Genomic DNA, 24,074 nt, shown 5'->3' with positions numbered 1-24,074 from the left:
GAAAGCTGATGATCTCAAGTGTGACTCACCATCCTCTGGCAGCGGCTTCTCACCGGAGGCTGGCAGGCCCAAAACGCGGACCTGAAAAGGGAGGGGCGGTTTGATAAAGAGGCGCCCGTGGGGCTGCAGACAGGAACCGGCAGCGGCAGGATCACCGGTAGTATGCGCGCCTCTGCCGGAGGGAATGGAGGCCGGGCGCCGTAAGGATTGTGGCAAGCCGCTCTGCGACAGGAGGCGGCGAAGAGGTCAGCTGCAGCGATATCTATAACCTGCACAATAAACACGAAAAACAATCAACCTTCAAAAACAAGAACTGAGGATAAAAAGTAGAAAAGATTAGGAGTCCACCTTGTGAATTATCAAATCAAATCAAATCAAATCAATTTTATTTGTATAGCCCAAAGTCACAAAGTACATTTGCCTCTGAGGGCTTTACAATCTGTACAGGGAGTGACACCCTCTGTCCTTAGACCCTCGGTTCGAGTGAGGAAAAACCTTTAACAGGGAAAAAAGGTGGAAGAAACCTCAGGAAGAGCCACAGAGGAGGGATCCCTCTCCCAGGACGGACAGACGTGCAATAGATGTCATGTGTACAGGACAAATCAACACAAACATATTGTACAATTACAATGAATGATAAAATGACCACAGTAGCAGGTAGCAATAATGACAGTAATAAATGTGTAGTGGACGTCGTGCAGGATCACAGCAGCAGCCACGATCCATGAGAACCTGCTGGACAACAGAAACTCTGGGGAAGTTTGGTTAGTAACATGCATTAATGAGACATGTCCACAGATGGAGGGAGGGGGAGAGAGAGAGAGAAAGAAAGAAAGAAGAAGAGGAAGAAGATACTTTATTAATCCCTCAATGGGGAAATTCTTTTTTCACTCTATTTTTTATTGACATGCATTTTAACCCGGACACACACACATGCAGTACAACGGCATAGACATGCAAATGTGGAGAGAGATGGTGGAGTGATGGGCAGCCAGCCAGAGCAGTTGGTGCCTTGCTCAAGGGCACCTCGGCAGTGCCCAGGAGGTGAACTGGCACCTCTCCAGCTACCAGTCCACCTTCCATATTTTTGGTCCATGTGGGACTTGAACCGGCCACCCTCCGGTTCTCAAGCCAAGTCCCTATGGACTGAGCTACTGCCGAAAGAAAGAAAGAAAGAAAGAAAGAAAGAAAGAAAGAAAGAAAGAAAGAAAGAGTCCCCCGGCAGTCTAATCCTATGGCAGCATAACTAAGGGATGACCTGAGCCAGCCCTAACTATAAGCTCTATTAAAAAGGAAAGTCTTGAGTCTACTCTTAAAAGTGTTATGTAAACAACATCTGGTGTTTCATGTCCACTTTAAAAAAAATAGAAATGATCTGCAGCATCCGTGCTCACAGAAGAGTTTCCATCCTCCCACAGTTACAGATATCCACACTGTGCTGTCAAACCCCATGTGCGGTGCGCATGCGCACAATCGCGCCACTGCAGCAACATGACGTCATGACTCATTCAAAACAAGCCCAGACACACTCCGACCGAGAGCTCCGGACCAGGCGATGCGAGCTTTACTCAACCCACCCCAGGCAGCCTGTGGACCGGGCAGACGCACCAACCTTTGACCGTCACGCACCAACAACCAAGCCGCGATCCTCGCGCTCCGCAGCGTGTTATTTCTTTTTTTTTTATTCTCATTTATTTATTTGATTTTTCTTGGAGCTGTTCCTCCTTCATTATAGGCATCCATCAGAGTTACCTGTCAAAAACCTGCGAGCTCAGCCGCTGCACGTCCGCGGACCTGACGATGACTCTCGAGGATGATCTGTCGACGGCCGCGGCGAAAGGGAACCGGGAAGATGTGGAGGATCTCCTGCAGGCCGGAGCTCAAGTTAACGGCGTCAACTGTTTTGGACGAACCGCTCTGCAGGTCAGTGTCAAAAACAAACCAAAAAATAAAATCTACGCACTTCAAAATGTTTCATTAACCGGATAAACACCAATACACCACATTATTTTTCAAAAGTGGAGACATTTGATATATTTTATTTAGCTGTACTCAGAAAATAACCCAAATCCAGTGAGTCTTTGTGGATCAAGCAGGGAGTCAACTTATTTATAATAATAAAAACAATATGCAGCTTTTCTTTTCCAGGTGAAGTCATTTTTTATCACCAAGCGAAATAAAACTATAATAATAAGTAATAAGTTTAATTTATAAAGCACTTTACATTTGAATGAAATCTCAAAGTGCTATAAGTTTGTATGGAGACTTTTAGTCTGACATGACATGTTAAATGATGAATGCATTGTTTTTTTTAAACATGCACATTTAAATAGAGTCCCATACAGGTGAACATACCTATTATAACTCACTCATCATCACCCGTAATCACAAGCCTCCGTCCGTGCTGCCCTTTATCTCTAAATAAAGCAATTACAGCAATAAATGAGCCGAATTAACATCATAACAGCTCCCACTGACGCACAGCATAATCTTTAACCAGAGTTATTGTTTTATATTTTAATTATCCTGTTTTATTGACGCAGACTTTGTATTGTGACTTGCGACCTTATATTCCTTAAAGGAATAATAATTTAAAGGGAAAACGAAAGTGAATTTGTAAGGACGGATTTCATTTAGGCATTGCATTGTTTTGGCTGGTGTTAAATGTGGAATAATAATGTTTCCAGTGGGTCATATTCTCCATATTTATACTCAAAATTATCTGCTATAATCTCTTATCTGTGGCTGTTATCCGAGTGTCAGTTCAGTCTTTTTTTTATTATTATTTGCCAGATAAAATATAGATGAAAATATAGCAATAATTAGGTCAGTTTAATCGGATTAAATTGCAGGTCAAACCACCCAAACTCTGCCCCCTTTAAAGCTCTCATATATAGTGAGTTATTAATAACTCCCTATGAATGATTGATTTTTTTTATGTTTTTATAGCCGTAATCAAATTAAATTAGATCCTAACTGACTTATTATTTTTATATATTTGACAAAAGGTGATGATGATGGGGAGCTGGCCGGTGGCTCAGCTGTTACTGAAGCACGGAGCGGATCCTAACTTGGCGGACTGCAGCACCGGGACCACGCCACTGCACGACGCGGCCAGGACGGGCTTTCTGGAGACGGTGCAGCTCCTGGTGCAGCACATGGCTGACCCGCAGGCCAGGGACAAAACAAACTGTCGGCCTGTTGATTTGGCCAGAGACAACGGGCACACAGAGGTGGTCGCATTTCTGGATTCTCTGTAAGAAAAAAAGAAAAGAAAGAAGCTGTTTCCTGCTGCTTGTTATGAACGGATGATGGAGAGAGAGGAGGGGGGGTCCGAGGAGAAGCGGGGCCTGCGTGAGAGGCCCCGCAGCCTAAAATATGCACTTATGACTGTTTATGCTGTAAAATGCATTTTTATTTATTGGTCTCTTTTCTTGCTCGGTAGGCATCATTTTATTTTTAACGAAATCAGGGTTCTCTATAGACGCATGTTTTTTTATTATGACTAATAACATGTTGCTGTGATCTGGATCGAGGCTGGGATTATAACTTCCGATGCATTATTGAAATATTCCGACAAACCACTTATTAATTAATGTACAGCTGTACTATAGTTTGTGTACAATATATTATATTTTTAAAATAGGATCATTGCTGGGGTTTTATTTTGAAAATCTTTCCCATGTGAAATATTTAACCAAATAACATAAAAAGCCATTAAAAAAAAAAGATTTTGCACATTTTAACATTGGTGTTCTGAGGCACTATTATCTTTATTGTCGTGCAGAGACTTCCAGTCCCATTTCTTGTTCGTACAAATCAGATGATGTAATTTATTCTAATGTAAGATTTAATTTAAGAGAAGTAAAGGAGATATTCATGTGCTTCACACAATGCCTTCATGGATGGATGATGGGTACCAGAGAATAATAATAATAATAAAGAATGAAGCGTTGATCATTTGGCTTTTAATCATGTTTTACATGGTTCCAAGAACCAAAAAGAGCAAAAGAACACCCCATGGTGGACATGTGAACAATTTCTATGAACACTGACATCGATCAAACATATTTCCCTCACACTGGATGGTAAACAGATCACGACCTGGCCTCGGGTGACTTCACAGTTAAAAACGTCATCATTCATTTATTTATTTTCTGTGAAACATTTGGAGGTGATGGAACTAAAACATGCTTACACGGTTCAAATATTATAGGCTATATTTAACAGAGGGTTTTGTAGAAGTTGAAAAATTGATGCCTGTATAAAAGGACACTGGGTTATAGTTGTACACTGAATGGTTTACTAGTAGGTGCTGATATCATATAACTAATTTCTGCCTGGAAACAGGAGAAAAAAAACAATCATACAAATATAGTAACACTTCATAAAGTAAGTTATGCATCCACGTTTTGGGGAGTTAAACATCAGCCTGTTTTTTAGTTTTAAGCCGAGAGGTTTTTACGGCTTTATGAAACCAACACACAGAAAGTCCCCAAAACCACAAAGGGTTTGAACTCCGCCATTGTTTTGTCTCTTACGGACGTTTTGGTCTCAACAATAACAATTTTTTTTTTAACCTGTTCAATGAAATCATTCACAAAACCTGCTCTGAAAACAGAAACTCTAATGTGAACACTCAGTTCATAGAGATATGAACACACTTTTGTTTACACTCAAACCTTGCCCTGTAATTCGTGACTGCAGACCGAAGTGTGTCACCCTGTGCAAGCGTGTGACAAATCAAACCTCTGAATCTGCATCGCAGTTGCAGATAAGTTACAGATTAATCAGTAAGTCAAGTTGCTTCAAGAGTTTGTTTAATTAACAACTTTAAAAAAAGGATGAGCTCGCATTTCCGTGTTTAAATCGGGTGGATTTGTGCTGCAAAGTGGGTTCATACTGTTGAGCAAGGCGACACAAAGAGGAAATGCAAATATTTTTAGATACTGCGCAGTGTGATGTGGAAGTGCAGCAAGCATGATTGGTAACAGAAGGCCCAGCAACTGCTACGAAAACATAACTTTCATTCAATGATCAATATTAAACAGTATATCAAACGTTTCAGGTGTGCAGGTTTCTTAAAAGGAGTCCAAATACTGTCAGTTAGGTGAGTGTATATATACACACACATTTGAAAACTAAATACTGCGGGTGTTTGTAATATATGAAATCATAATGAAGAGTAAATAAAAAAATAAAATTCCATAAAACGTAAAAAAAAAAAAAAAGTGGTTCAATAAGCAAAGATAGAAACATTGCTATTGTTCATTTTTGATCGGTAATAAATTTTGCTGGATGGATTCAGACATCGAAGAGGTATTACTACTTCATTAAAGTAACAAAGTGTTCATGTGCAAATTTGAACTCCGTCTTGCAATCACAGAAATAAAGACACTACTGGTTTTACAGGCAACAAATATTTAAATTGGATTGTTCGTAAACATCAGTCCGACTGAAAACTGCTGCTGGAATGACAACACTGGTAAGTGATCCGGAAAAAGAAGCCGTGACCCGGGAGTAAGTATGAAGAGGAAAGAGAGACGAGTTACGTGTGTTTTGAACAAAACGAAACTCCAGCTGAACACATGCATTATTTATGCGAGGCACTTTTCTTGTGATTCACTTGATGACAAATCCACACGCAGAGTCGAGTCTGTTGTCCGCGTCGGCACGGGTGGTGGTGGTGGTGGTGGTGTCTGGGAGCTCCATCCGTTTTCTACATTCATTGTTTTCCTCAGTGTTTCGGTAACATTACTGAACACTGTGCCATTGACTGTAACAGAAAGGGAAAGAAAACATTTCCATGTATTGTATGTCAGACATAAATAAATAAAATAACAGTGAGTACATTAAGACCATATGAAAGCTGTCTAGTGTTTGTTTCAATACATTTCTATAAGGAAAGTTTATTTGCTAAGAAAGTTAAACATCTTCTATTAAACATCTGTACACTATTGTATACACATGTATACTATTATCTCTTTTGAGGTATATTTGCAAATGATTCTGAATGAGTGTACACCAACCAAATGGACAAAACTATGATGGAAATATGGTATAATATGTGTACATTAGATACTCAGAGGCATATATGTAAACATAGATGTATAGTTAATATTATACTCAATTTGTTTGTTTGTTTATTTGGTTGTTAATGATTTGAAGGTTCTTGTTCACACATACACAGGGTGGTATGTGTGATGATTGGGAAAGTAACTGTTAAATGTAATCATTGTTTGACACAATAAAGTATAAAAATAAATAAATAAACATATGTCATTACCTAAATTCAAATAAGATAAAGTAAATATTAGGGAGCTTCCAAATATAAGTTTTTCCAATAAACAAAGAATAAAAATTTAAATACTTAGTAATTACATTAAAAAAAAAGTATACATTTTTCTGACAGTAACAGGATGTTAGCGCTGGTTAAGGCTGGTGTTTAATTCCATATTTTACCTAATATAAAATACTTTATTCTGTATACATTCCCTTAAAATGTGTAATTGTTGTTTTTCACACTAACAAACTGGCAGCTGTGCTTGTCAGACTTTTACTGGAAAACTACTGTTGATTTTATGGTTAAAGTTGGCGTTTTATTCCATATTTTAACAGTATAAAAAAAATCATTTAAAATAAACTTGTTTTGCCATACAAAATAACGAAAACACTGTACGATGCCGTACAAAATAAAGGTTGTGAGATGAAATGTCTGTGTCTTGTAAATTAACAGTCTAATATAACAACTGCATACCACTGTATAAATTCCCTTAAATACTAAATAACTATTTTTAAATATGAGATATTACACACTAATACTGTACACAGTAAAACATTAATATATAATTATAAATATTTACTTTTTATTTTTTTTTTTTTTACAGTGAATGGGTGTAAAGGGTGTACCCAGTGTGTTAGTCATGTATTATATTAACTACAGTTAATATAATACATGTTTATTAGACATGTGCACATTTAATATCTTCATTACCACATATATTGAGTTGTGACTGGTGTGTCATATCATCAATACAGCTTTTAATCAGCTGACTTTTAATAAAACTAGAAAAAGGTGGCACACGGCACACTGATGGTGTCTGAGTCAGTTTCGTGGGAGGTAACTGTCATCAGCTCACTTAGGGCACTCGGGCATCGTGGTAATAATCGCGTTCTTAAACAGGTCGTGTTTTGAGAGCGGTCACGCTCCAGATGGTCCCATTAGTCTTTTGAAGTAAGTGGCTCGGTGAGGCGGAAGACATTATTATTTAGATCGCGGGTCGAGATTGTGAACTCAAGGTAAACACATCCCCTTTTACGACTTCTCTGAAGACTCGGTGCGTGGAAATGAATCATCAGTCGTCAACTTACTTTCAAGGTCTTCATTGTCTGAGTCCAATCCATCTGACTAATCTGGGGTATTGCAGTCAGCAGGATACTGCTGGCTTTGTTGGCATTTTCCTTCATCGTCTTCAGCACGTTGTCCACGCAGACCTGGAGCGAGGAAAGAAAAAACGGCCGCCATCTGATTAGATACAAATTTCACTTCCCACAAGTGTCCCCCCCTTTGTGTTTTCCCAAAAACGTACTTTCACACGTGTCCCTACGGATGATAAGATGAATGTTGTGCACTGTGAGCGACACTATACGTTATCATGTGATATCAGAGCTGCCGTTGTGACGTTTTTTATACATTTTCCACGTTCCACGTTTCGTATAAAGATCACATGGGGGTTGTCTGAAAAGGATTTAAAAAAACACTGTATCCACCGTTACAATACACACACTGTACAACAAAAAAAACAGACACGATGCACTGAAAGTCGATTAACAAAGATACTGATTCATCGTCTGGGCCTACTTTATATTTCCCTTCACAGAAAGGACACATTATAACTGCACAGATGTCAGGGAGAGTTCCACCTCCTGGGCAGGTGGAAGTGAAAGTTAAGTTTCGTATCGAGTTTTATCCAAATCGCTGTCGCAACAGGATCTCGGGCCGCAGAGATAGTCTTCGTGTGTGAGAGACAATTCACATCAGTGCAGATGTGAAGATCAGCACTTTGTTTTTCAAGCTGCCAGCTGTGCTCTGCACTCCAGTGACTCATTATGTGGTTAGCGATGCGCTCTGTCTCGAGCCATTTCTCCGTCGATGATCGCATGATCCACGACCAACAATCGCTAGAGAGAGAGGTGAAATGAAACCAGAAGCATCTGAGTAGTGAGCCTGATTATTTATCTGCTGTAAAACTGAAGCGTCGGTTACATGTCCAAGATAAAAATATGTAGTTATATCTGCGTGAAATGATGCGATAATAAACAGCACTCAGCCAGATGTGTAGCGTGTACAGTACGATAAGTTGCCGCATTGTTTCCATCCTGTGCTCCGTGTTTACCTCCTGTAACCTTCATTAACCCCCTCCTCCTTTCAGTGCTTTGTTTTCATGTCACACTCAATGACTGGGTTCATGTTTTTGTGGTGTTTGCCAGGATGAAGACAGTGAAGCTGATGACTCAAGTGTGACTCAACCTCCTCTGGCAGGGCTTCCACCGGAGGCTGGCAGGCAAACGGACTGAAAAGGGAGGGGCGGTTGATAAAGAGGGGGGGCGGCAGGAGGTAGTATGAGGCTCTGGGAGGGAATGGAGGGGGCGCGGAAGGATGTGGCAAGCGCTCTGCGACAGGAGGGGGAAGAGGTCAGCTGCAGGAACTCGGAAGTGGAGTTGTGAGTCGGGCTGGATCGGTGACAAATAAGCCGAAACTCGCCCACATGCAGTATATCAACTGCGTTATCCACGGTGTCTGAGGGAGAGGGGAGGTCACTCGGAAGCCATAGGAAGCCACAAATACTCCAGCCTGCTCGCAAAGCACAGATGGCAAAAAACTCTGTGTTTACAACACGCGATGCGTAGAATATCTCTGCTTGAAACGTCCGTCTCTTAATATGTCATGATTTAATGACGTGCTAACTTTAAATTCAAATAAAGTTCAAGTTAAATTCAAAGAGAAAAAGGAGGAGAAGTAAAACTTCATACGAGACTGCAGGAAAATAAATTCATTTCCGGTTATCCTGGACACAAATAAAATATGTTTGCCGTTTCTTTATGTGACAAACCAAAAATCAAACTCCTCAAACTGTTCACAAACTAACTCGCTCCGTGGCAAAAAGTGAAGAGGACCACACACACACACACACACACACGTCACGTTTCCGGCTACACGATCACCACGGTTTACCGCAAACAAGGTCCTATTGTTACGAAAAGGCTCTATGGAAGTATGTAATTAAAAAAAAAAAAAAAAAGATTCCTATTCAAAAATACAATAAATTACCAGACTGATTAGATTTGCTTGTTTGTTTTCAGATGATATAACTGAGTTTTATTTATACCCTGGTGTGAAACTCGGGACAGTGAAATCATTTCGTTTTATTGTGGTGCACACCTGCACGGTTTATCTGAAGAAATGACTTTGCTGAGCCAACGGTTATGAGTCATAAACCCTTTGGTCATACGGACTACATAACTATATGACGTTAAAGGGATAGTTTGGGTTATTTAAAGGACGCTGTATGAATTACTTTTTACCTACAGAGGACAGCAGCTGGCATGGCAGGCACGGTTTGAAGAAGCAGACAGGAGTCCTATCTACCTAAAAAAACAGGCCCACCTAAGACAAAAATAATAGTTTGTACCAAGTTCCAGCCTTTTACCAGGCTGTTGGACAACCTTTCTGATAAAATACATAAAACAACTAAAAGCCAGTAACACACGGCTGAAGTTGTTATCGCTGGCTGGACAGACAAACAAACAGAACAGGAAGGAAGTCACGTCACCTAAAGTGCAGCGGCCGCGCATTGCCGTTTGTTCACACTGACTCACCCACGGCACAAACAAACACAGAGGAGACAAAGTAATAAAAAAAATTAAAATAAATGGCTGTTAGGACCCTGCAGCCCCGGCGCTCACCGCCTCCTCGTGCTCCTTCCAACAGTCGTAGTCCGTTGCCATGGCGATGCTGGCATAGCACAAGCCGGCCTCCTTGGCGAGGACGACCTCTGGCACGGTGGTCATGTTGATGACGTCGGCGCCCCACTGGCGGAACATCAGGCTTTCGGCCCGCGAGGAGAAGCGGGGCCCCTCGATGCTCAGCATAGTCCCCCGCACGTGACACTTGACCCCCAGGGTCCGCGCCACCTCGATCAAAACCTGCGCCGGGGCGGACAGTTAGTGACCGTCCCCATTTAGCCAACAGGGGAGGAGGTGGGAACTGTTGACATGGTTTTAACAGATATATCTTGTTCTTTAAGTGTTAAAGGAATAAATCTGTTTTTATGGATCAACCTTTTAGATTTTGTGAAAAACTAAAAATGGCAAAAGCTCGGGGAGTGACCTGGATGAAATGATTCGAGGACTCACCTCTCTGGTTCTGTTGCAGAAAGGCTCAGACATGGGGATGTGACACACTCCTGGAGGGCTGGTGGGCTGCCCGTCGTACAGCGTCTGAGCTCTCTTGGTAGTCCTGGTGATATATGAGCAAACAGGAAGCACTGAGAGGCAAGATTTACAGACGTCTCGTGAATCTCAAACTCGTGCGGCTGTGCAGATGAATAATGCACAGTGTCAGATTTAAGGATAAAGAAGCAAAGTTAAAATGACTTCTGTCACAATAATATTCTCAACAGCAGTTTGAAATATTCCCGAGCAGCCACGGTTTCGGTCATAAACTACAAGTTTATCAGTGCTCGGATTGTTTCCATCATTAAAAACTACTTAACGCGATATGAATAGTCCTTTCACGGCTATGAAAGCATTAACCCGGGCCCAGCAGCAGCAGCCCGGGCTCTTGCACCAACGCAAACAATGGTTGTCCAATTCAGCTTTGCTGAGTCAGTGGAGTTCCACCAGGCACAGCGCCAGCCTGCCTTCCTTCAAGCTCTGCACGGAGACCAGTCTGGAGACCATAAAGACGGACTCAATTAGCCCGGTGACCCTGAGAGCATTTTGTGTCCCCGTGCACCCTCTCAGCTCGCCTGGTAAATGCTGATTTCTATGGAGCATGTTTGGTTCTATCAAAAAGTATATAAAAGGGTTATGTAATGAGGTAAAGATTTCTCACAGCAGTGGCCTGTAATGCCAGAGCACGGAAAGATCCAGTGCTGTGCTGTGGCCTGAGATTACTGAAGCCTCCTTAAGAGCCATTTTGTTTCCTAAAACCAAATCTAACTATAAAAACAACTAAAGGACGACTTTATATTTTTAGTTATTTAAAAAATGAAACAAACATATTTTAAATTCTCAGGCAAATCAAGGGTGTAGTCGCCCGGTCTCTTCTTCTTTGAAGCCAGCCTGTACACATATCTGTATGTGAGCTTTTGTATTGATGCCGAGCAGGTTGGCTCACTGACATTAACAAACATTTATTGGCACTCCACCATCGTGGAAGTATAAAGAACATCCTCATGCCACGGTTGTCGGCCTGTGGGAGTGGTGCGTGGTATTTGTGGTTATTGAATATTCTGTCACACATCTAAAAAGACAAACCGAAACGGCCGAAATGTTACAAATTCTCCGTAAACTGAAGGCGGACTATCTAAATAAAGAGCAACCGCAAAACATTTCTCACTTTGCCGATTCATGGCATTTTTGGTTCTCTCACATTTCCCCCGAGGCATCGCCGAGTCGTAACGCAATTATCTCAAACATCCAAAATATGAACATCTCCACCGACAATAATCTTTTAAGCTGATGCCCAACCCAACCCTATCTCTTACTCATAGCCCTGGCAGTGGAACACTGGAGTCAGTGCTGGAATGGTTTGAGCCAGCTGCAGCTCCACCCTGCAGAGACGGCTACAGCAGCAGTGAAGCACAATACCTGTTTATGTTATAGAAATTAAGTTATCTCGGCCTGGTATTTCATTAGTGAGGTCATTTCGCAATCATTGTTACACAGAATAGCTCTCACAGTGTCTGAATGTATAGACTGTGGGAGCCTATATAAATGTAATTATAGAAATGATTCCTAAAAAATTTGATTCATTACAGCTTATCTCACGTTTTACTCACATAATCGACCATCTTCATAACTTTCCAGTATATATTTTTAATCTTTCTTTTATCATTTAACAGAAAAGTACATCAAACAAACAGCAGCAGGATTCAATTAGAATAAGAGCAACTTTTTCCTGATTATAAAACAGTGTTTAGTCTCAGGTGAGCCTGTTGTGTTCTGGCTTTTTTGTAATTCATGAACCAGCTTCCAAATCTATGTCCGGCTCACAATTCACGGTGCAAAATAAAGCCAGTTTAATCAGGAAATTAAGTTATTTCCTGATTAACAGTTCACAGCGGTTGCGTTCAGCACAAATAGACTTGAATTCAATCAGTGGTTTTGTTTTGGTTTCTTTTTTTTAATCGAATGCTTGGATAAAGTTTGTGTGCATGCTGTAAAAATTACCACAATAATCAAAATGAGTGTATGAATAAAATGAAGCAGCCGGCCCGGAGCTACTTTAGGGTGATCCACGTTTTTTAATATACAATATATTGTTTCATTTTTTAAATATAGATGCTGACGTGAAAAACAAAATCATCTCAATGTCGCTGAACTGCTATCGAGGTCAGTTTGAGGAAATTGGAAATGAAAACAAACAAGTGAGACATGTCATGTTTCAAAATTCGACAAACCCCGCAGCACTGACTCACAGAGAACAAGTATGCAGAGGTGACAACAATCGCGGAGTCAAAAAAATAAAAAGCATTCAGAAAACATGCTGCCGGACTAGTCTGAACAAGTCCCAACAAGTGACTTCCTCATTTTTAATAAATAGATTGTTGTCTGAACTTGATGCTGGTCTTTTAAGCTTCACTGACACCGGCATGGAAAGCCACAGGCAGCATGACGCAGGCATTTACACGCTGACAAGACTGTGGGAAGGGCGGTTCAAACAGCTGTATGCCACCCGGCTGTCGCTCTCCTACCATGCTGCGATCTGGTGGCGGTGGCGAGGATGCCAAAAAGGTCTGCGGCCCCACCCCGAGGCAGTCGACCTCGGGGAAACACTGCGACTCTATGGCAACAAATAAGTCATCCTGTTTCAACGGTGACTTTGTGCGGTCGGCTGAGACGGAGCGCAACACTCCCACTACACATGAAGTACATTACACAGATGCCTGGAGGTCAAGACAGTGCTGAGAAAGAAAGCTTTCCCATGTCAGTGAATTAGGAAGAAATTCTCAGGTTTAAGGAAGTAAGAGTGTGGATTTCTAGTGTTTGAAAGGCAGAATTATGAGATTATTTTCAAGGTTGTGCTGTGAAAGAAATGACAGATGTAAATAAAAACACAGGAATTCGTTAAACTCGTTAATTTGTGGTCAAGATTTATTAAAAATTAACTCCAAAATGACGAATGGAAAGAACAAGAGCTCTCTGTGACAGCCACTAAAAGATGACGGTGGGTGTTTAGCTCGGTAAATTGAATGAATGAAAAAAAAATATGATACCCTGAATGAAACATGAGACAGGAAGGAGCCCTGGATGTTTACAAAAATATCTCCGGAACAAAGTTCATCCTCCAGACGATCAATCATCATATTACTACTGCGTCCGCATCGCAGTCACAGTGTTTCTAATTCTCACTCGAGAGCTCGATAAAACACCGGGGAGAGGGTAATAATTCTCCTCGCTGGACGTGATAGTAAACAAATATCGGATTTGACAAACGCGGCGAGTCGAGCTCTCTCTCACTCGGCAGCTTGGACGCTCTCGTCACACGGTAACATGAATCCTGTGAGTGAGACGTGTGGGAAGAGAGCCGTTTGAATCGCTGCGCGGCGGACCTCCGGTGCAATCGTGACAGGATAACAACCGACAAAAAGCCTTTTGACGGAAGGTCAAAACTATTTAAAGAAACACATTAGAGCCGCTAATGAAGCCAGTCTTTAGAAGATCTCATTCATGGAACTTTATGAAACATAAACTTCCTGCTGTGACTCAGAAAGGTCAAATCCATTTCAAGAAGCAACATTTCTGTCTGTAGCATGTTCACACGTTGCACTTCAGTATACCGAGCACTGGAAGGAGGAAGAAGAAGAAGAAGAAAAGAACTTCACTTCCCAAAATAATCGGAATTATGTCCCTTTAATATGATACGTTTGGAGGGTTTTACCGGCTGATGCTGCAGCTTCAAAAAAACCACCCGCCGCTCGGTGTGCGCAAGTAGTAAACAAGTCGGGGTGCTCACACAAACACTGCTGTGCAAGAGTCACAAATTGTGAATACAGGCCAAAAGGATTGCAGGCAGACATTGAAATGTTCGGCCAGCACGAATATCACAAAACCACACCATAGATACAAAGCCCTGTTTTCAAGTACACCCTTTTAAATGATACAACATTTCACAGTCACACACTTAAAGAGTGTGCAATGCCAAGAACGTTGTGTTAAGTATTCTAATAGCTGTGTATAAGAATGACTTGATTTCAGGGTTTTCTGCTGTGTACATGAACAGAAGGAAGATCAGACATCAAATGGTGAAAAGCTCATTTACACATTCAGAATTCAACAAGAGGACTGGGACTGATATTGGGATCGGGTCATGCAAACTAGATCTCCGAGCATGTTTGTGTATTAAGCTCAGAGCCGGTTATTCTTTTCACACGTACCAGAAATGAAAAGCCTTGCGACGACTTAATGTTGTATATAATTTTGTACAATCACTCCCATTCGCTGTGATAACAAGCTTGTTGCCAAGCTACGCAGAACCCTACTTCATACTCAGATAAATAATCTGAGTATTGATTCGATGCTTCGACGCGTGTCCTGAGAGTATGTGGTCGTGTGCCGCTCACCTGTCAATGAACTGATCGACGATGACGATGTCTCCTGGCTGGATCTCCTCCCGGAGCGAGCCGCACGCCGTGGTAACGAGCAGATGTGTGCAGCCCTCTTCTCTCAGTGCCCAGATGTTGGCTTGGTAGTTCACATTGGACGGCATTATAGTGTGTTGTCTCCCGTGCCTGAGGATGAGAAAGGCCGATTAAAGATATTTTTTTACGTTGATTTTTAGGTCAATGTCAGAAACATTAGACTGAGTGAACCAGTATTGCCCAGTATATATGTGACAAGTGCGACGCTGTTCCACTAGATGGTGCTAATAGAAAAGACATCTTCACCTCGCAAGGAGCACACACTCCACATTTTTGATCTTCCCCAGTATCAGAGCGTCAGATGGCTGTTAAAGAAGAGCAGAATTAAAATTATTATTCATACACAAAAACGGCCACAATGCCCCAAGAAACATCTTTGAATCACAAAACAACGACTCACCTTTCCATACGGTGTGTCAACATATCGCTCGGTCCTTCCCTCCAGGATATCGGGATCGTCGAGGCCTGAACCACCAATTATTCCAATCTAAAAACACAGAATGTGAGGAAGTCATCAACAGACAATTACGTCAGAGTTAGAAGTCTGACTTCACTCGTAAACCATTTCAACTTTTCAGTGTTTCACGTACAGTATCGTGATTAGGGTGTTGACCACTCCTAAGGCGAGACCTGATGCTGTCATTCCCCTCTACAAAGTTGTTTGTATTTGTACATATTTACTTTAACAACACTACTTAAAGTACGCATATCTACTTTAAAGATAAAATAACAGACTTTATTGAGCTCACGCCCACAAGGTGGATCAGAAAAAGACAGAGAAATAAATAGGGACGCCCTGGTGACTGTGGTCTCGCCACATATGAGAGGCTGAGCCCTTCCTGCGGTGACCCGGTTCTGACGCCAGCCTGTGGTCCTGCCTTCCTTGTCTGTCTGTCTTCAGCCTTTCGGAGTTACCAGTGAGTCTGAAGTTGAGTTCATTCGACTGAAGACAAATACTGTATTTGTTTTCCATCCATTATCTGTAACTCATTATCCTCATCGGGGTCACGGTGGGGCTGGAGCCTATCCCAGCTGACTCAGGTTGCCAGCTCGTCACAGGGCACATAGAGACAAACAACCACACCTACGGCCCAGTTAGAGTCACCAGTTAACCTGTTAAGTGCACGTCTTTGGACTGTGGGAGGAAGCCAGAGTACCCGGAGAGAACCCACGCAGTCAAACACTCAAACGCAGCTTACACTTTAATTTATTTCCATATCTTTTGCTCTGTCGAAGCAGAGTATAGTTTGGTGGCACCTTGATGAATCTCGCTTGTTTCAGGACAACGCCCATAACATATGCCTGCCCATACCATAACCCCACCACCACCACAGGCCGCTCAAGCCACAACACTGACATCAGAAAACAGCTCACCCGCACGATGCCACATACACTGTCTGCCCTGAACAGTGAAACCCGTGATTCATCCGTGAAGGGAACACCTCTCCATCGAATGTGAGCATTTGCCCAATCAAGTCGGTTTGACGACGACGAACTGGAGTCAGGTCGAGACCCCGATAAGGACGACGAGCATGCAGACGAGCTTCACCGAGATGGTTTCTGACAGTTTGTGCAGAAATTCTTGCAGCAGCCGCCAGAGTGACTGGTCTCAAGACGATCTTGGAGGTGAACATGCTGGATGTGGAGGTCCTGGGCTGGGGTGTGGTTACACGTGGTCTGCAGGTTGTGGTTATGGCAACAGCTCTGGTGGACATTCCTGCTGTCTCCATGCCAACTGCACGCTCCCTGAAAACTTGCAAAACATCTGTGTATGTGCTGTGTGATGAAACTGAACATTTTAAGAGTGGCCTTTTATTGTAGCCAGCCTGATGCAATAATCATGCTGCATAATCAGCATCTGGATATGCCACACCTCTGCAAAAGATAGATTTGTGAGAAATTGTTATTTTGTGTGTATATAGAAAATGTTTTAGATGTTTGAGTTCATCTAAGAAAAATTAGCAAAAACAAAAAAGTGTTGCATTTATACTTTTGTTCAGTGTATGTTTGTACTATAAGAGCATAATTGTAAATTCAGATTCCTCGTGTGTGCACACATTAAAGTGATTCAGATTCGGATGATTATTTAAAGTATATATATTTTTCTGAATATATTCATGTGTCAAGTCTTCATCATTGTGTTGCCACCTGGCTTTACTCTCCTCTTCCACCTGTTAAACTGTCACACTTTAAAAAAGGGGGTGCACTCAGCCCGGCCACGTGCCAGCTCAACAGAACCCAGATTTTAACGGTAACACTTTTGACCGTAACGTTACCCCCCAGGTATAAGCGAGGACCCTGTAGTTAGCCAGGCACACGTTAGCTCGTGTTATTCATCTCTGGCTGTTCACTTTTTAAAAAGGACAGCAGACTCTGACTAAAGGTTTGAGAGCAGCTCGCAGGTTCTCCCGCACATCTGGCGTTAAATCACGTTACCTAGCTAAAGCTATCCTCGTTTGTTTCCGCTCTTCCTCGTTCAAACACACAGCGGTCGGTAGATAAGACATTTTTAAAAGTGTCGGTAAGTTTTAAATCAGTACCTTAATGGGCACGGTTGAAGCCATGACGACACGTTTCTGCTTTTCTTCTGTAAAAGTGAAGATCTGAGTTGAAGACGCTTCAGAGCAGAGACCAGACCGACATCAACATCCGCCCAGCAGCAGCAATCTGAATCTGCCTTCAAAATAAAAGCACAGAGCCAAACCTATATTTACTAGCTTCCCGCGAATTATTTATCTATCCTTTTACTTGCATTGCTTTCCATTCTGTTGATTACAACACGAATCACCTGGTGGTTCAGTTATAACTTTGTAGCAAGAGAACAAATTAGATTTTTCAGATTAAAAGCACAGCATTATTTACTATACCACTATAATACTTTCATAAAAAATAGGTAAACACTAATATAAAATTATTAAATCATCATCATTGAGTATATATATTTCAAATATAATAATGAAATGAATTATCTCTTTGTCTTTACGTGTTTTGGGCAGTAAAAGTTAAGTGGCTTTTAATCCTGCATCAAATAGTGAACTGCACTGCATACTGTATGCAGACTTGCATGCATGTACAAATCACCAGCAGTAAATATTGTGCTAGTACTAGTGTTGAACTACAAGACGCAAAACAGTTGCAAGCCTTTGATTAGAGTTATGTAAAGCTTTTGATGGGATAGTTAGGTCCTAGAGATGTGGTGACAACAGCTGTGCAGAGGGGGCCCAAAATTCCTGGCGGCGCCCCTGCCCCCATTACTTGTCTCAACCATGTAAAAATGGATTCTGGAAAGTGGAAATTAAAACACAAAAGTTGTTGTAGGTTATTTGTAGTAGGACTTAAACCATGTAAAGATAAGCCCTAACATCCATCCATTTTCTGTAAGCGCTTATCTACACTAGGGTCACATGGGCCTGGAGCCACATCACAGGGAGAAGTCGTTCATTACAGGGAAATTTAGAGTCATCAATGAATCTATTAAGTGCACGCCTTTGGACTGCGGGAGGATGCTGGAGTACCCGGAGAGAACAAAAAGGGCCCAGGAACCTTCTTGCTGTGAGACGACAGTACTAGCCATGGTCCCACCCTGCAGCTTTGACATAGACGATACCAAAATAAATAAATAAATAAATAAATACGACATTTATGACATGAATTTTTCCCAGCGCTCCCAAGTTTGCTCATAACAACAGACAGACGGTGCTAAGACTGACCTCATATAGAGACAGACCACACACACATTTCACTGGATAATGTTTTATCTGCCTTTCTATCAATTTAAACATGTTTGCTTCCCTGTAACTGTTTTGCATCTGACAATAAAGAACTAGCCTCAGTCTAGTTGAAGTCATTATTTGACTTATTATTAATATGAAGTTTAATCCTACGTGAATTTAATAAAGAATGACTTTAACAAAATAGCACAGAGTTGCTCATTACGATTTATTTTTAAATAAAATCCAATACAAAAGAGCTCATTCTGAAATCCGTTATAAGTACTACTCCATGAGCAGGTAGAAATTGTTTTGTCTCAAGAATATAGCAAAAAAAACCAAAAATCCCTGAGAGCACCTTAGAAATAAAATACATTACAGAAAATGAATTTCCAGAATAATGACACTTCGATGCGTTTGTGATTCTCAGTATTAGTCCATTCTGCCTTATTCATAGTGGCACTTTGCACATTAAATAGTATTGTTTGAGTTACTAGACCTTGATGGTCAAGAACGGCCATTTATCCAATGATCTCCAGTTCAACACATATCTGTGTGTGTCATGTAAACCAGTGTCAAATAAAAAGTCACATTATAAAACACTTGCAGTGTCTAAGGTGTAATCACCTTCGACATATTGTTTTGTCATACAGTTTTGATCTAAAACACTGCTGGCAGGCGTTAGCAGCTGAGGGTGGATCCAGAAATCTGAACTTTCATATCACTACGCATCGGAGCAGGGAGGGGCGGGCTCTGCTGGGTCATCTGTGGCGTTATCGATAGGGGTGTCCTTAGTGCCGCTGGCCTGGGTGACATTGTCAGTAGCCACAGAATCACTGTCACTATCAATGGTAATGACGGCGGGTGAGCCCTTCTCCCTGCGTTCGCTGCTCTTGTGCCTTTTGCTTTTCTTCTTGTGTTTCTTCTTTTTCTTGTGGTGACGCTTGCTTCTTTCCTTGGAGTTGTCCTCGTTGACGAGCTCCACGCTGACGCTCCTGCTAGTCTTTCTTGACCTCTCTTTGGATTTTTTACGATGCTTCTCTTTGCTCTTTTTCTTGTGTTTTGTTGTTGGGGAATCGCCTTCGGCATGCGAGTTTGGCAGCGCGTTTTCCGACAGCTCCTCCAAATGTCTCGTTTTGTATTTCCTCTTTCCGCCAGGCTTGTCGTGGTGAGATCTTTTTTTCACGGAGGGGGAGCGACTGCTGGAATAAGTCCTAGATCGAGAGTGCCTCTTGTCTCGTCTCCGCGAGTCCCTGCTGCGGCTCCTGGAGCGAGAGTGTTGATCCGAGTACTTATGGCTACTGTAATAGTAGGACCGCCTCTCTGTGTAATGGATCCCATTATCGTTTCTCTCTTGGCTGTAATTCCTAAATGACTGATAGCTGTGATCACCATCCCTCCTTTTATAGTTATTGTCACCTTTTGAGTACAAGTCTCTGCCACTGGAGTAACAATAACCTCTATCTCTGGATAGAGCGCCACCACTGTTGTGGGAGGCCACTGGGCTTTTGCTAGAGTACCTGCGCTCTCCACTTCTTGACCTCCTTCTTCTCCTGTGGTCTCTATCCTTTGACCAGTGCCTCTCAAATCTTTTGTCTGACTTACTGGACGTTTTGTGTCTGCTTGATGTCGAAGAGCTACACCTTTCTTTCGAATCTTGCGAATGATAGTGGTCTGTTTCTACATTTTCGGACTGTCCGGCACCACTTGGATCACTACTCTGTGACGCTATAGGACTGAGACTGGAGAAGCGGATGTGCTGAGGTAGAAGAGGCACTTCTTTAGTATCTTCATTGTCAGATTCATCAGAGTCAGAGGAGAGCTTAACCAGCTCGGGAGTTCTGTCTGCTGTTGGCTTGACAAAACCCACAATCACACACTCATCGCTGTCAGAGGACAAACACTCTTCTTTGTTAACTCCACCATCGGTCACGTTTGTTTGGTTAAGAGGACTCATTTGCTGTGGACAAGCTCCAAACGGTTGCGCGTCCTCCTCTAAACTGCTGTCTGAGTCTGAGTCGAGGACGGAGAGGCACTCTGACCTGATCTGCTCTGCTGTCGTAGAATATGATGGCCCAGGTGTCTCATCGTCCCACACCGCCTGGCTCAGAGTAGATGTGGAGTCTCCTGGGGCGTCCATGGAGCCCTCCTCATCCTCTGAGATGGCTATTACAGATGAGTTGGAGCTGCTGTCTTCATTTGAGGATGGGGCTGGGCAGTCATAGACAGCATGCTGGTCGTAGGCCTCCATGTTGAAGGGAGACCTTGCAAAGCTGATGAACTCGTGGAGAAAGTGCTCTGTGCGCCCCTGGAGGAATGGCCTGAGCTCTTCCTGAATAGCTCCATCCTCCATGTCATAGCGTGTAATGCGCGACATGATGATGTGCTGAACTATGTTGACCAAAGAGCCATGGGCCCCGTATAGCACAACCAGCTCTCTTTTTAGCCAAGGGATCAGTCTATGTAGGCAGGCAGGATTTCTTCGGAAGAAGTCAGCTGAAGTGTCTCGGGAGCGGCCACCATCGCGGACATTCCTCACCCTCACCCCCCGTCGGTACAGCTCCCTCCTGAAGTTGATCATCTCCTGCTCTCTGACGTTGTTCACTGCCCTCCCTTCGCTCGCAGCTCTTCTCTTGGCTGCCAACCTCATCATCATACGCCGGATGTAGCGGTCCTGTGGCTGTTCAGGAGCGTTTGTTGTGGCTTCAAACATTACTCCGTTGTCTGGAGGAGGAGAGGTCCTCCTCTGCATTTGTCGATGGACTCCTGTAAGAGTCGTGCGGTATCTAAACCGCACTCCCTCAAAAGTCCCAAAAGAGCCATTCTCTATCGGCCGCAGGTCAAACTTCTTGAAGTCCTGCTCTGATTTTATGCTGTGATAGATTGAATTGAATGGCTGTTTGCATAGAGGGCACTCGGCTTTGTTCTTGGACCACTCGTGAATACACCGGAAACAGAACTTGTGCAGGCAGAGGTCCAGGTAAGAAATGTTGTTGAACATGTCCAGACAGATGGGACACTTGGAGTCTGGCGAAACCTCTGCAGACATTGCTTCAGAGGTTTTCCTCCTGCCCCTCTTCTGGCTCTGCTGCAGGGCAACCTTGATTGCTGACATGATCTAACAAAGTAAGAAAAAAAAATCAATGTGAAATTCTCAAACTTATGCGATAACAGTTACGTCTAAAATCAGCAATTAACCCTGCAACTGCACAAAGTACTAATCTGATGCACCGGATTCATAAGGTAACTAAAAAGTCTACACATGGTAACTTAAATATCAATTAATGTGCTACATTAAATTGAGTATTCTGTATGAATTTTGAACTTCTGATACTCAAGACACTGCACATGAAAAGAAAAAGTTGAGCATGTTTCTTAAAACATACTAGATCCATACTTTTACTTGTAATGCTACGATCTATCTATCTATCTATCTATCTATCTATCTATCTATCTATCTATCTATCTATCTATCTATCTATACGACGCACTAGATTATCTATATGTAAATTGTCATAAGGCAAACAACTTTTGTTATGACTTGGTGCTATATAAATAAAACTGAACTGAATAAGACACTCTACAGTTAACATTTTAATGTGAAACGACTGTTGTGAGTGAACAAATATTCAGACATGAATAAGCTTAAGACCTACATGTTCTTATTAAACCTGTATACAAAAAGATTTGACAGTGTGTGTGTGTGAGACCTATCTTTTAGTAACGAGAAGAAAATCTTAGTATGACAATAAATAGTTCTTGTAATTGTTATGGAATTTTCTATCCTTATGTTACACATGGTCACGTGTGGTCCTCGGCAGTATTAATTGTTTGTCTTAGACTAGGTGTCACCATATCTCAACACTGTGGTGGCCAGGGTCAAAGAGACCTATTTCTTAGACATAATAGATAGTTTGCCGTTGACGTTCCAATCTGCGTAAACAGACATCTGTGTCTCCAGACTAGAATATGCTGACCTGCATGAATAAAAACATTCTCTTTGACTAATTCTGGGGCGTGTAGTATTTGTGGTGTTATCTTTGGGTTTAAAGTCGATCCAGCAGGATGAGTTTGGCAGAATGTGAGACAGACTCAGGCACTTCTGATGAACTTTGAGAGTGTCTCTAATTCTCCTTGGCCAAGTGTTAATAAATAATACAGCATAAGACATCAGAGGCTCCTGAACACTTTATGAACTCCTGACCTCACCACTGACTTCAGCAATTTCTCCAATGAGAAGCAGACCAGTATAAATAACAGAAATGGGGCCATGCTGGACTGAAACAGACCATATATAGTGACATGTAGCTGCGTTATTCCCGTGATATGATGATGATTCATCAGGCCGGACTTTAGCTAACAGACCCTGGGAAAACACTTATGTATCCGTAACCTTGACACACAAATCGATCCGTCTATACTTCCTCCATTTCCCATTATGTTGTTGTTGTTGTTTTCGTTTAGTTAGCTCAGCAGGCTAAAGCTAAACCCGTGCCTATTACCGGGTAAAACACGGTGAAACACGTTAAATTTAAGCGCCAACGTTATCTCAGCAACCCTGACACTTACATGAACTGTACAGGCAGACGTGCATTAACGCTAAGGATGATTAAAACGGGTCAAATCCAACCGTGTCATTAGTTTACGAACTGATGAACTTGGTTAGCTCAAGTTAGCACGCTAGTTAGCCAAGTAAGGCTATGGCGTGATAGCCACCTAGCTCGGTCGGCTCGGACATCTAAAAGCGAGTTAGTTAGGACGTTGAAGAAAGAAAAAAAAGTTGTACAGTATTTACCTCAGACCCCCGCAAACACATGTGCTGGGCTGGTAAACTATTGGCTGTCTTCGTCTTGTAGAAACCTCGTCATTTCTACATGAATGTCATGTTTACAGAGACAAGTAGCTTAGCTTCGAAACACTCCATAGCCAACGGTCAGTGTTCGAGCCCTTCAGAATAAAAGCATCAACTTCACAGTTTTAAAAAAAAACACCAAAATAAAAATAACGTTTTCACACATACACACACACAAAATCGAATAATTGGGATTAAAGTGTTTTAAAATGTGTTTCTATTTTATTTTTTAGTGATAATAGCTGTAATACAATGTATTTACTGTACCGTGGTCAGCAAAGTGAAGCACACTTCCCGTCCATAGTTACCAAAATAAGAGCCACTGAGGCCTTGTCTTCATGTTACATGTTACCGCATTTTGTACATATATAGTGTTATTTTTTTTAAAAGTCAGGCTTCTCGGTCCAGTTAAAAACAGTCTGAAGCTTTGTCTTTAACATCCTCGGAGTCATATCAGAGTAAAAGTAACATGTGCCAACTGAATTTCAAAGTCAAACTTGAAAAACTTTCACTTTCAGTGTCCTTCATAAGCCTTTTTTAAAAATGAAATTCATTCAAGCATCATGAGACACAGTAAACATACAT

At 42.0% G+C, this 24,074-nt stretch overlaps 3 protein-coding genes across 4 annotated transcripts; 1 reads left to right on the top strand and 2 right to left on the bottom strand.

The window, feature by feature from the left end:
- Nucleotides 1-1,509: 1,509 nt before the first annotated feature.
- Nucleotides 1,510-5,231, top strand: cdkn2a/b (cyclin-dependent kinase inhibitor 2A/B (p15, inhibits CDK4)). Its single transcript, XM_010740939.3, has 2 exons — nucleotides 1,510-1,923; nucleotides 3,009-5,231. The coding sequence occupies exons 1-2, from the start codon at nucleotides 1,801-1,803 to the stop codon at nucleotides 3,258-3,260; spliced, it is 375 nt and encodes a 124-aa protein (XP_010739241.2). The 5' UTR covers nucleotides 1,510-1,800; the 3' UTR covers nucleotides 3,261-5,231.
- Nucleotides 3,949-23,597, bottom strand: mtap (methylthioadenosine phosphorylase). 2 transcript variants are annotated; one of them, XM_027282797.1, is made up of 8 exons: nucleotides 23,433-23,597; nucleotides 15,328-15,414; nucleotides 15,174-15,232; nucleotides 14,850-15,017; nucleotides 10,417-10,519; nucleotides 9,967-10,206; nucleotides 7,372-7,494; nucleotides 3,949-5,776 (listed from the first exon to the last, which is right to left on the bottom strand). In XM_027282797.1, the coding sequence occupies exons 1-8, from the start codon at nucleotides 23,451-23,453 to the stop codon at nucleotides 5,738-5,740; spliced, it is 840 nt and encodes a 279-aa protein (XP_027138598.1). In that variant the 5' UTR covers nucleotides 23,454-23,597; the 3' UTR covers nucleotides 3,949-5,737. The 2 variants fall into 2 exon arrangements, with proteins under 2 accessions (XP_027138598.1, XP_010739242.1); XM_010740940.3 differs by lacking the exon at nucleotides 23,433-23,597 and adding an exon at nucleotides 17,468-17,604.
- toporsa (topoisomerase I binding, arginine/serine-rich a) lies at nucleotides 18,848-23,822 on the bottom strand. Its single transcript, XM_027282796.1, has 2 exons — nucleotides 23,757-23,822; nucleotides 18,848-21,755 (listed from the first exon to the last, which is right to left on the bottom strand). The coding sequence occupies exon 2, from the start codon at nucleotides 21,750-21,752 to the stop codon at nucleotides 19,362-19,364; it is 2,391 nt and encodes a 796-aa protein (XP_027138597.1). The 5' UTR covers nucleotides 21,753-21,755; nucleotides 23,757-23,822; the 3' UTR covers nucleotides 18,848-19,361.
- Nucleotides 23,823-24,074: the final 252 nt, after the last annotated feature.

The sequence above is a fragment of the Larimichthys crocea genome, chromosome X (assembly GCF_000972845.2).
Source record: "Larimichthys crocea isolate SSNF chromosome X, L_crocea_2.0, whole genome shotgun sequence".
In the NCBI taxonomy this organism is placed as follows: domain Eukaryota; kingdom Metazoa; phylum Chordata; class Actinopteri; family Sciaenidae; genus Larimichthys; species Larimichthys crocea.
This window is presented reverse-complemented; position numbering and strand designations above follow the sequence as displayed.